We start from the raw sequence: 13,239 nt of genomic DNA on the forward strand, positions 1-13,239 counted from the left end.
TCGATGCTGCTATAGCTAACGGTATCAAGCTAGCGCTTGTTAATTTCTTTTTGGAATCTTGCCCCTGCCCTGTACATTCGTCCGCTGATTGGTAAATACTAATGATTTAATTTCTTTATTTTTATTTATTATTATTATTATTCTTCAGGCTGATGGAGAGCAGGTTCAGTCACTACGATTTTGGCTCAGTGGGCCTTTTGGGGACATGTCTTGCATTGAAGTGGACTGGTCACGCATCAACATTTGTTTCTGTTATTTATGCAGACCTTCACTCTCGGTAATGTGCGGTCTGCTTTGGTTTTTATACACAGTTGTTTGTTGTTCCTTGTTTTTGTTTTTTTTCTATGCCCTTCAACAGACATCAGTACTTTTATTTATTCTGCTTTTCTTTTAAAAGGATTATGCATCTAGGTGGATTGGTATCCAGTATACATACTAATGTTTACATGTCACTGGCAGTATGGCATTTGCTTTTGTTTCTCTTCACTTAGACAGAAGCTTGGCATTGCGAGAACACAATGCATGTTCTGAATATCTTATCACTGAATGTGAATGGCCTAAATTCTCCTATTAAGCGTACCCGGATATTATAATATTTGCACCGTAAATCAATTTCCTGTGCCCTGATACAAGAGTCTCATTTAAAACAATGCAATGTGGCACGTTTTCAAAACAGGTATTACAAACTGGCAGCCTTCTCTTGTGCTCCTAATAAAACTAAGGGGGAGCACAAACTAAACTAAAAAAAAGTAATAAAACTACTCCTAATAAATCTTAGTCGATAGGAAGTTACATTTAACTATTGAACATACCGGGAATGATGATGAAGATAGATTTGTTTTTATACGCTGTAAAATACATAATGACAGGTTAGCACTGGTCTCCATTTACTGCCCGAATGAGGCAGACACAAATATTTCCAAAATATTGCTTTGCAACGATTTGTATCGTAAAAAGCGCTATACAAATCAACTAAATAAATATATTACTTGAGCAGATTGATTGTCCTTTAGTGATGGGTGGTGATTTTAATGCTGTTTTAAATCCTGCACTGGATAAATCTCACCCTGATACTACAGCTAACCCATCCTCTACGTTATTGAATAAATTTATCACTGAACTTAAAGGGATACTCCACCCCAAAATGCAAAAAAACATAAAAAGCATTGTCAAAATAGTCCATCTGCCATCAGTGGTTCAATCAGAATTTTACGAAGCGACGAGAATACATTTTGTACCCAAAGAAAAAAAAAAATAACAACGACATTTATTCAACAATTCGTCTCCTCTCTGTCTCTCTGTGTCAGTGTAGCTCCATTTTGAAAAGCAGCCGATGGACACAAAGTGCGTACGCTATTCTCTGTCATCAGTAACGCATGGATACGCTGTTTCTGTTCAAATCGAAGTGTTAATAAACGTACAATACGTATCCATGCGTTACTGATACAACACTGATACAAAAAGTATTCGCGTCGCTTCATAAAATTCAGATTGAACCACTGATGGCAGATGGACTATTGTGACGATGTTTTTTATACTTTTCTGTGCCTTGACAGTGTAATTTACTAGGCAGTCAATGGGACAGTCACAAGCCTCCCAGTTTTCATCCAAAATATCTTAAATTGTGTTCTGAGGACGAACAAAGCTTTTACAGGTTTGGAACGACATGGGGGTAAGTGATTAATGACAAAATTAGCATTTTGGGGTGGAGTATTACTTTAATTTAATCGATATTTGGAGAATCCAGAATACTACATCTAAGGACTTCACTTTTTTTTCTAAAAAGGGTGGAATATCTGATGGGAGGACCTTTCAAATTTTGTAACAACAGACCCTTATGGCACAACTTTAATTTTTTATGTTGAAATCGGCCATTTGTCCAGCCCTCTTGGTCTACATTGGGCAGAAACACATGCCATGACTTATATGATAACCAGGGACTCTGCTCACTTCAAGAACTAAGAACTATGTTTTGTTTACCAGCATTATCATATTTTGTCTTTTTTCAGTTACGTTCTGCTCTCAAGGCCTATGGAGTTCCCTGGGCGTCCCCTATTTCCTCTCATCCTATATGGGATCGGATCGCACCACCCTCTGGTCGGCCATCCATTTCTTTATTGTATAGTAAACTTAATCATCACACTGCAAAGTCTCTTTCTATTAAATCTATCTGGAATCGTGAATTAACAGATTTTGATTTATCGGTCGACTGGGAGAGGGTGTGGTCTAATCTAATCTTAACTTCTAAAAACTTGGCTCATCGTCTTATCCATTTCAAAGTCATCCATAGAGCATACATAACTCCTTACAAGAGGTTTAAAATGAAACTGCAATCGACCTATAACTGTCATATATCTGTAACACTGTATCAGCAGGTACTTTTCTTCACATGTTTTGAGAATGTCCAATTGTTGTCAGTCTATGGACTCATATGAATTCTGTTTTGTTCCTTTTACTACAAACTGAAATTGAAATTGCTGATGGTGTGTCTGTTGTTCCCCCTCCCTGTTGTTTGTTTGAGTGGATGTTGTTTTGTCGATTTGAAAAATAAAAAGTTGATTGCAAAAATAAGATATTGTTCATGCTCAAACAGCAACATTACACACTAACTAATGCTAAACAAGTGAAATCGCAATCAACCACCCCTTTAAGATTTCACTGGAAACAAGGGGAAATAAGCCCCACACCATTATCCTTCATCCACTACACTTTACAGCCAGCACAATGAATTTAGGCAGGTAACGTTCTCTAAACCCAGACTTGGCCGTCACACTGTGTGCTCGGTCGCTCCACAGAACAGGTTTCCATTGCTCCAGAGTCCAGTATCTGTGTATTTTACCCACTCAGCAGCGATGCTTGGCTATGGAAACCCATTCATGAAGCTCCGCCACACAGTTTTAGTGCTGATATTAATGTCTGTGGAAGTGTGGATATCTGCAGCTCTGGAGACTGTTACTCACCATGCACCTCAGCACTCAGTGAGCCGCTCTGAGACTCTATGTGGTCTTCTGCTTCATCACTGAGTTTCTTCTGTTCCTAAACACTTCTATTTTCCAGTAATACCACTTACAGTTAACATATCTAACAGGGATGAAATTTCAGGAACTGGATTATTGCAAAGGTGGTGTATCCTATCACAGTACCTCGCTTGAATTCACTGAGCTCTTCAGAATGATCCAGGCTGCACGGCTGCTGCTTGATTTTACACACCTGTGCTAATGGGTCTGATCGAAACAGATGAATTCAATCATTAAGAGCTGTCTCCCAATACTTTGTCCATATATGAAGCCATGGTTTGGGTGTTTTTGCCAATGTGGTGCCCCATGCGCTGTATATTTTGCATGCCCCACTTTTGTATCCATGTGTATATTTACAGTAAAAATAATGAATATGATCAAACTGCCTATGATTCCCTGATATTTCCAGGTTTTCACTGACTGTGGGAAACCTTTACTATTAGTAATGTTCAGTTGTAATGTTTTCCCTGGGTTCCTCACTCATTCAAAACTCCTGAATTACACACAGCACTTTAACAGCATGACCCCATTCAACCTCTACACTACGCTAAAACATACGCATATTCACCCAGATCTGTGCTTCTGAACGCTGATTTCCTCCAAAACACACGATGGGCGCTAAACGTGAACAAACATTCATCTGAGCTCCTGAGGTCTGCATATGCTCTGCTTTTCTCCAGCGGCCTTACAGTCAAACAATATGCAGGTGACACACACTTATCAGTTTAACAATCAAAAATAATGAATTACAGTACTGGTGTGAAGCAGACAAACCAGGGCCCGTATTCACAAAACATTTTATCTTACCACTAAGAGTTCTCCTAAATAGCAGTAAGAGTTTTAGCTAAGAGTTTTCTCTTAAAACCTATTCACAAAGCTGCTGAGACAAACTTGTACTCAGGAATAGAGAGAAGTCTTAAACTCAGAGTAAGGGGGGGCGGAGTTTACCATTGCTATGGGTGATGTCAGCATGCTTATTAATTATGCACACAGTGATTGGCTGATCGTCTCTGTCAGAGATTTATTCATAGAAATATTGTAGAAAGTGATATTATGTTGCCATATTCAGATAAAGGTTTAAAAAAAAAAAAGTTAATTGCCACAATCAAATAAAGATTTTAAAATGCAGGCTAAGAGTCACTAATTAAACAAGTATATGTTCAGCTTATTGTCAGCCTCATACATCATGTATGCTTCTCGTAAACAATTAGCTGATATGCATATAAACAGCCTTTTAATTAACAGAGTAGAATAATCACGGCTGATAGTACGACATGCAAACGTAAAAGAAAACCAAACTGGACAAAAGAACAGCTGTTACTTCTTGCCAAGCTGGTTAATGAAAACAAGGATATAATCAAAGGAAAATTTAGAGTTGGCATAACCTCCAAAACCAGGCGATACCTTTCTTAAAGCTCATTATCGTCAAATGTTTTTAAAATGTTTATAATCTGAGGCAGATTGCCGGCAACAGCTATTTTAGTTACTTAGGACTCCTCTCCACTGCTCCTAACCTTTCGCAGATTTAGGAGCTAGTTTTAGCGCTAAAACACTTTGTGAAATGCTCTTAGAGCAAAAATTTAGGAGTCCTAAATGTAGGACTGACACGCCCATTATTTTTAAGATTCTCTCCTAAATTGGCGAGTTATGAGCTACTTTTAGCTTGAACATGTTTTGTGAAAATGGGCCGTGAACCAGTAATGATTCAAACACATCAATAACTGAGGACTTCAGACACTCGCAAAACACCAAACACCTGAACGCTTTCAGCAGGCAACAAATCACTGACGTCTCTGTGCACAGATATCAGCAACACTATAATATGGCAATGTAACTCAAATCTGCATATTAGAAAAGATATCAAAGTTTTGAGTTCCTCAGGAAACAAGGAAATTCAGAGTCCGTCAGAAGCGTGTAGATGGTGGTGGAGTTAACATCAGCGTGTGTACAGCAGCTCTGACACCATAAGAAGGAAAAACCATATACAGAGTCAGCAGAAGAGATCTCTGGACATCCGACAAGAGACAAGACACAAGACACAAGACACAAGACCTCCTCCATCCCATCACTGAGGAACACTCTGGCCACGCTTAAATGATAAGATGCTTGTGTTTTGCATCTTATCGTGCTTAAACAAACATATACACACAACATTAAGTCAAATTAGTGCCGTTTTGTGCATGTGTCCTCGTAAAAACCCTGCTACACAACTGTAGCTGTATAACTTTACAACAGCAACACTGCTTTAACAAAACGGCAAGATTTATTTGAAATCAAAACAAAAAAAATCAAAAATGCCCTCTAATCGCTCTCGCAGTACTTTGATGTCACACACAGAACGGTCAGAATGCGCTGCTTCAAGTCCAGCACCTGTGTTTTATTAGGAGACACACAACAGTTCTTCTGTGGCTTTATAGGTAATACTTACACAATTTTACAAAATCAGACAATATTGTGTCTAATATATACCACAATATTAACTTCTTATTATTGAATTGTTGTAAATAAATATCACATTTGCAGCTGGTCAGTGTTAAAAAAATGCTGGGAAACCACTTCACATAACCCTAGAAGACTGATTACTGATAGACTGTCAAAAAAAAATCACATTTTAGAGAAGAAAAAAAAGGTTACACTTTAAAGACATTCTACTAACTATGAGTAACTTTGTAACTACATGTCAACTAATTCTCATTAATTAGCAGCTACATGTCTACTAACTCTCAGTAGGGTAGGTTTAGGGTTAGTAGAATAAGTTGACATATACTTGCAAAGTTTCTCATAGTCAGTGTGTTTGTTGTATATTGTGTACCCATACAAATAAAGTGTTAGAAGTTATTAATCAGACAGTCTACTAATACTCTAATGACTGCTAGTTGACATGTAGTTGCAAAGTTACTTACTGTTAGTAGAATGTCTAAAGTGGACTATTGAAATAAAGTGTTACTGAAAACAATCTGCCACTGACTTTCAAAGTGTCTCACAGGACTGTTTGTTGTGTTTTCATCCCCCATGTGCTCTGTGTGACCCAGATCCTTCAGATCCTCAAAAAGTGTTCTTAAGTACAGCACTCAAGTAAATGTACTTCGTTACTGTCCCCCTCTGCACAGTACACAATACAAAAAACAAGAAACAACAACAAAACAACTATCTTAAAGATTGACTGAATGTAGAAATTTGATGAAACATGAAATGCCTTCATTTTAGGCCGTGTAGTATAAGGAACTTCCTTACAGTGTGGCGTTTGATGAAGAGGGTCCGTCTGCTCGGTTTGATCACTGATGATCAACTACTTTTGATCAAAGCATATATTTTGCTGTAAAAACTGTGTTATGTTTCATCTCAGCATTAGAGTGATTAATGTTGTCTTGGGTGAAGTTCCGTCCGTCACTTGTTTTGGAGTATATACGCAACTCTGTACCACTTTTCCAAGGTTTTTTTCCAGACAAAGCTCTACATCACTCAGTTTAACTTGAATCCAGTATTTTAGCTTTATATAACTTTATTATATCATAACTTTAATATGTTACGATATATTCAGTGTTATCATTGAAATGCAATCATAGTTTTTATAAATATTTTGAACAGTTTTTATCATTTAAATTTTCATTTTCATTTTAAATTTAATTAAAGTTTAAGTAATTGTGTGTTTGCCATTTTTATTAGTTTTTTTAAAATATGTATAGCTTTTTAATATTCATGTTTAGTTTCAGTTATTTTATTATTAACTTTCAGTTTTTGTTATTTTAGTGCATCATTAAATTAAATGAAAAAGAAAAATGTTGCCTTGCATTTTATTTCAGTTAGTTTATTTTTGTTTCAATGAACTAAAATGTCTTGTAAAGTTTTAGTTTAGTTAACTATTAAAACCCTATATTATATGTTTGATGAAAGCCCAGACCAAGTTTAATAGTTAAATTAATAAAAAAAAAAAAAATGTCTATTATATTCAAAAAAGTCCTAAAACTGTTTACAGTGGATAGTTTAGTGTTTCAAATCAATCAATCAATCAATCAATCAATCAATCAATCACAGGTACTGTACATATTGCATATTGTGACTGTATAGTGTGTGGTGTGGTGTATATGATACTGTATAGTGTGTGGTGTGTTGTTTATGATACTGTATAGTGTGTGGTGTGGTGTATATGATACTGTATAGTGTGTGGTGTGTTGTTTATGACACTGTATAGTGTGTGGTGTGGTGTATATGATACTGTATAGTGTGTGTTGTATATGATACTGTATGGTGTGTGGTGTGTTTATTATACTGTATAGTGTGTGGTGTGGTGTATATGATACTGTATAGTGTGTGGTGTGTTGTTTATGATACTGTATAGTGTGTGGTGTGGTGTATATGATACTGTATAGTGTGTGGTGTTGTTTATGACACTGTATAGTGTGTGGTGTGGTGTATATGATACTGTATAGTGTGTGTTGTATATGATACTGTATGGTGTGTGGTGTGGTGTATATGATACTGTATGGTGTGTTGTATATGATACTGTATAGTGTGTGGTGTATAAGATACTATATGGTGTGGTGTGTATGATACTGTATAGTGTGTGGTGTGTTGTATATGATACTGTATAGTGTGTTGTGTGGTGTATCAGATACTGTATAGTGTGTGGTGTGGTGTATATGATACTGTATAGTGTGTGGTGTGTTGTATATGATACTGTATGGTGTATTGTATATGATACTGTATAGTGTGTGGCGTGTTGTATATGATACTGTATAGTGTGTGGTGTATATGATACTGTATGGTGTGTTGTATATGATACTGTATAGTGTGTGGTGTGGTGTATATGATACTGTATAGTGTGTGGTGTGTTGTTTATGATACTGTATAGTGTGTGGTGTATATGATACTGTATAGTGTGTGGTGTGTTGTATATGACACTGTATAGTGTGTGGTGTGTTGTATATGATACTGTATAGTGTGTGTTGTATATGATACTGTATGTGTGTGGTGTGTTTATTATACTGTATAGTGTGTGGTGTGGTGTATATGATACTGTATAGTGTGGTGTGTTGTTTATGATACTGTATAGTGTGTGGTGTGTGTATATGATACTGTATAGTGTGTGGTGTGTTGTTTATGACACTGTATAGTGTGTGGTGTGGTGTATATGATACTGTATAGTGTGTGTTGTATATGATACTGTATAGTGTGTGGTGTGGTGTATATGATACTGTATAGTGTGTTGTATATGATACTGTATAGTGTGTGGTGTATAAGATACTGTATGGTGTGGTGTGTATGATACTGTATAGTGTGTGGTGTGTTGTATATGATACTGTATAGTGTGTGTGTGGTGTATCAGATACTGTATAGTGTGTGGTGTGGTGTATATGATACTGTATAGTGTGTGGTGTGTTGTATATGATACTGTATAGTGTGTGTGTGTTGTATATGATACTGTATAGTGTGTGGTGTGTATATGATACTGTATAGTGTGTGGTGTATATGATACTGTATGGTGTGTTGTATATGATACTGTATAGTGTGTGGTGTGTTGTATATGATACTGTATAGTGTGTGGTGTATATGATACTGTATGGTGTGTTGTATATGATACTGTATAGTGTGTGGTGTATATGATACTGTATATTGTGTGGTGTGTTGTATATGATACTGTATGGTGTGTTGTATATGATACTGTATAGTGTGTGGTGTGTTGTATATGATACTGTATGGTGTGTTGTATATGATACTGTATAGTGTGTGGTGTGTTGTATATGATACTGTATAGTGTGTGGCGTGTTGTATATGATACTGTATAGTGTGTGGCGTGTTGTTTATGATACTGTATAGTGTGTGGTGTGTTGTATATGATACTGTATAGTGTGTGGCGTGTTGTTTATGATACTGTATAGTGTGTGGCGTGTTGTTTATGATACTGTATAGTGTGTGGCGTGTTGTTTATGACACTGTATAGTGTGTGGTGTGGTGTATAAGATACTGTATAGTGTGTGGCGTGTTGTTTATGACACTGTATAGTGTGTGGTGTGTTGTATAAGATACTGTATAGTGTGTGGCGTGTTGTATATGATACTGTATAGTGTGTGGTGTGTTGCTTATGATACTGTATAGTGTGTGGTGTGGTGTATAAGATACTGTATAGTGTGTGGTGTGCTTATTATACTGTATAGTGTGTGGTGTGGTGTATAAGATACTGTATAGTGTGTGGTGTGTTTATTATACTGTATAGTGTGTGGTGTGGTGTATAAGATACTGTATAGTGTGTGGTGTGTTGTTTATGATACTGTATAGTGTGTGGTGTGTTGTTTATGACACTGTATAGTGTGTGGTGTGGTGTATAAGATACTGTATAGTGTGTGGTGTGGTGTATATGATACTGTATAGTGTGTGTTGTATATGATACTGTATGGTGTGTGGTGTGGTGTATATGATACTGTATGGTGTGTTGTATATGATACTGTATAGTGTGTGGTGTGGTGTATAAGATACTGTATGGTGTGGTGTGTATGATACTGTATAGTGTGTGGTGTGTTGTATATGATACTGTATAGTGTGTTGTGTGGTGTATCAGATACTGTATAGTGTGTGGTGTGGTGTATATGATACTGTATAGTGTGTGGTGTGTTGTATATGATACTGTATGGTGTATTGTATATGATACTGTATAGTGTGTGGCGTGTTGTATATGATACTGTATAGTGTGTGGTGTATATGATACTGTATGGTGTGTTGTATATGATACTGTATAGTGTGTGGTGTGTTGTATATGATACTGTATAGTGTGTGGTGTATATGATACTGTATGGTGTGTGTATATGATACTGTATAGTGTGTGGTGTATATGATACTGTATATTGTGTGGTGTGTTGTATATGATACTGTATGGTGTGTTGTATATGATACTGTATAGTGTGTGGTGTGGTGTATAAGATACTGTATAGTGTGTGTGTGTATGATACTGTATAGTGTGTGGTGTGTTGTATATGATACTGTATAGTGTGTGTGTGGTGTATCAGATACTGTATATTGTGTGGTGTGTTGTATATGATACTGTATAGTGTGTGGTGTGTTGTATATGATACTGTATAGTGTGTGGTGTATATGATACTGCATAGTGTGTGGTGTGTTGTATATGATACTGTATAGTGTGTGGTGTGTTGTATATGATACTGTATGGTGTGTGGTGTGTTGTATATGATACTGTATAGTGTGTGTTGTATATGATACTGTATGGTGTGTGGTGTGTTGTATATGATACTGTATGGTGTGTTGTATATGATACTGTATGTGTGTGGTGTGTTGTATATGATACTGTATAGTGTGTGGTGTGTTGTATATGATACTGTATAGTGTGTGGTGTGTTGTTTATGATACTGTACAGTGTGTGGTGTATATGATACTGTATGGTGTGTTGTATATGATACTGTATAGTGTGTGGTGTGTTGTATATGATACTGTATAGTGTGTGTATATGATACTGTATAGTGTGTGGTGTGTTGTATATGATACTGTATAGTGTGTGGTGTGTTGTATATGATACTGTATGGTGTGTGGTGTGTTGTATATGATACTGTATAGTGTGTGTTGTATATGATACTGTATGGTGTGTGGTGTGTTGTATATGATACTGTATGGTGTGTGGTGTGTTGTATATGATACTGTATAGTGTGTGGTGTATATGATACTGTATAGTGTGTGGTGTGTTGTATATGATACTGTATAGTGTGTGGTGTGTGTATATGATACTGTATAGTGTGGTGTGTTGTTTATGATACTGTATAGTGTGTGTTGTATATGATACTGTATGGTGTGTGGTGTGTTGTATATGATACTGTATGTGTGTGGTGTGTTGTATGATACTGTATAGTGTGTGGTGTATATGATACTGTATAGTGTGTGGTGTGTGTATATGATACTGTATAGTGTGTGGTGTGTTGTTTATGATACTGTATAGTGTGTGGTGTTGTATATGATACTGTATAGTGTGTGGCGTGTTGTTTATGATACTGTATAGTGTGTGGTGTGTTGTATATGATACTGTATAGTGCACACTTGAACTCATGCATGTGTTTCCGGTGCAGCTGTGTGTGAATTACAGCAGATGTCCACTAGAGGTCTCCGTGTGCTCTTCTGTAGGCTGTGAGTGTGTGTTATATAACGCCGCTCTGTTCTTCAGCTCATGCACGCTCATCGGACCACTGTTTATTGCTCTTAATTCAAGTAAAGCAGTACCTGACTTCACTCTCTCGTATATGTCCTTCCAGCTCCTCCACGAACTTATCTCCCTTCATCCAGTAGATGATGGGCCGGGAATCTCCGCTGTAGCCGAAGAAAGCCCTGCAGTCCAGGACCAGACGCATGCCTGTCCAACACAAGCACAACAGACAGCCGTCAGCGTTAGATAGATGCACGGAGAACACTCGCACACGAGAGCACGTGTCCTGCCGTGACCCGGAGCCTTCACAGAACACACACACAAGCACTGTAAAGTGTGTGTGAAGGGAAACACACGGGACTAATGCACTGCTGCGCTCGAATCAGCCCAAGACTTTCCTTTAAAAGCAATCAAAGGTCAAAGAAAGACGCGCTCTCTCTCTCACGGCATCTCTGCTGAGCATCAGCAACACAGCAAACTATTCCATTCACAAACTGTTCTCTCGGCATTAACAGCTCATGTGCAAACAGAGTTCTTCATTCATTGTTGTGGTAGTTAACAAATTATAACATAAAGCATTAAATAATCTTTTATTATCCTTTTATTATATCTTTAAACCAGCAGTGAAGGAGCTGTTAATGATTGTCAGAAGTAGATAGTTCTCACTTTACATTAGTTCACAGGAAACACTAAATTAAAGGCTATAACCTATAGCTTTATTAAACATTAATAATCATTAATTAGCTTTATATACTAATTATTGTTATTCCTGTTCTTATTACTGTATATGATCTATCTCTTTGCATTTGTGCAAAAATAATTAGCAAATTACAGTGACAATGAATAAAGTACTCAATATTTGTACATGACATACTCATGTATTAACAACGTAGAGACTACAGTTTATAAGCTATGAATTACTAACAAATTAATGTATACGTATTTCATTACTATATACTTATGTTATTCAAAAATATTTAAAAAATCAAAATAAACTTCTTGTAATGTCATCTTTGTAGCCTATTTATGTAGGTTTCATTAGGTTTTAAAATAAATAAACAATTTAGAACATTTTAATAATAATAATAATAATAATAATGTTTTCTTTATATAGTGCCTTTCAAAAAACCAAGGACACTTCACATAATATTTACATAATGAATGTTTTAATTTAAATGTCAAGTGGAGCAATCTTTATGTAAAAGCATAGCCTTCACATCCTAAACATTATTCTCAGACGCCTAAAGAGCAGTGACCTGCTTCTCACAGAAAGACACAGATATGGACACACACACACACACACACACATGCACACACACACACACACACACACACACACACACACACACACACGCACGCACACACACTCTCCTGAATGAAACGCTGCTTTAGTGTGAGCTCTAAATGAAGAGACGTGGACACAGCAGCGAGTGTTTACTGCTCTGCATCCTCAGCTCACGCTCCTCTTCTCATTGAGTGATTGGGAAACTCTGAATAATATTTACTGCACCGATCCTCTGTTCTCACGTATGCTGATTACATGCAAATAATGTGTAAAACCCCTCCAGGGCTTTCAGCAGCATTAGCAGCACAGCAGTGAAGAGCGTCCTCCGCCTGCAATTACAGCTTTTAAGAGAGAGAAAGAGGCAGGAGATGCAAATGAACGAGGCTGTGGCTGGCCGCGGTGTTTAGAGCCGAACACTTTATCCAGTTCACTCCAGGAATCAGGTCCAGAGCGGCTGAGGCTCACTGGGCTTCAGCGCTGAAGAAACTGCAGAGGATTTCTCATGCATTAATACATGCTTACAGCAGACATCAGGATCAACTCAGCATACAATCTAAACAGCTGTGTACATTCGTCAGTGTTCACATTTATTTCAGTCTGAGTAGACTGAGAGAATCATATCCTCGTCTGACGGTCAGAATGATGAAATACTGCTTTAGTTCACTGAAGGAGATCAAACAGAAAGCAGAAACTACACAAAGAGCAGCTGAACACGTCTCTTTATTTCTGAGCATGTGTTTAATAGCTTTATTTAAGGTGTGTGACTCTGTCCTGAATTAGCCGTAGTGTTTCAGTCA

At 37.1% G+C, this 13,239-nt stretch overlaps 1 protein-coding gene across 3 annotated transcripts in view; it reads right to left on the reverse strand.

The window, feature by feature from the left end:
• The window catches only part of il1rapl2 (interleukin 1 receptor accessory protein-like 2), a 297,022-nt gene that overhangs the window by 18,114 nt on the left and 265,669 nt on the right, over positions 1-13,239 (reverse strand). For all 3 annotated transcript variants that reach the window (XM_058798970.1, XM_058798969.1, XM_058798971.1), the window contains one exon: positions 11,235-11,364. In XM_058798970.1, coding sequence (XP_058654953.1) covers positions 11,235-11,364 — 130 coding nt within the window. The remainder of the gene's footprint in view (positions 1-11,234; positions 11,365-13,239) is intronic.

The sequence above is a fragment of the Onychostoma macrolepis genome, chromosome 14 (assembly GCF_012432095.1).
Source record: "Onychostoma macrolepis isolate SWU-2019 chromosome 14, ASM1243209v1, whole genome shotgun sequence".
Classification (NCBI taxonomy): domain Eukaryota; kingdom Metazoa; phylum Chordata; class Actinopteri; order Cypriniformes; family Cyprinidae; genus Onychostoma; species Onychostoma macrolepis.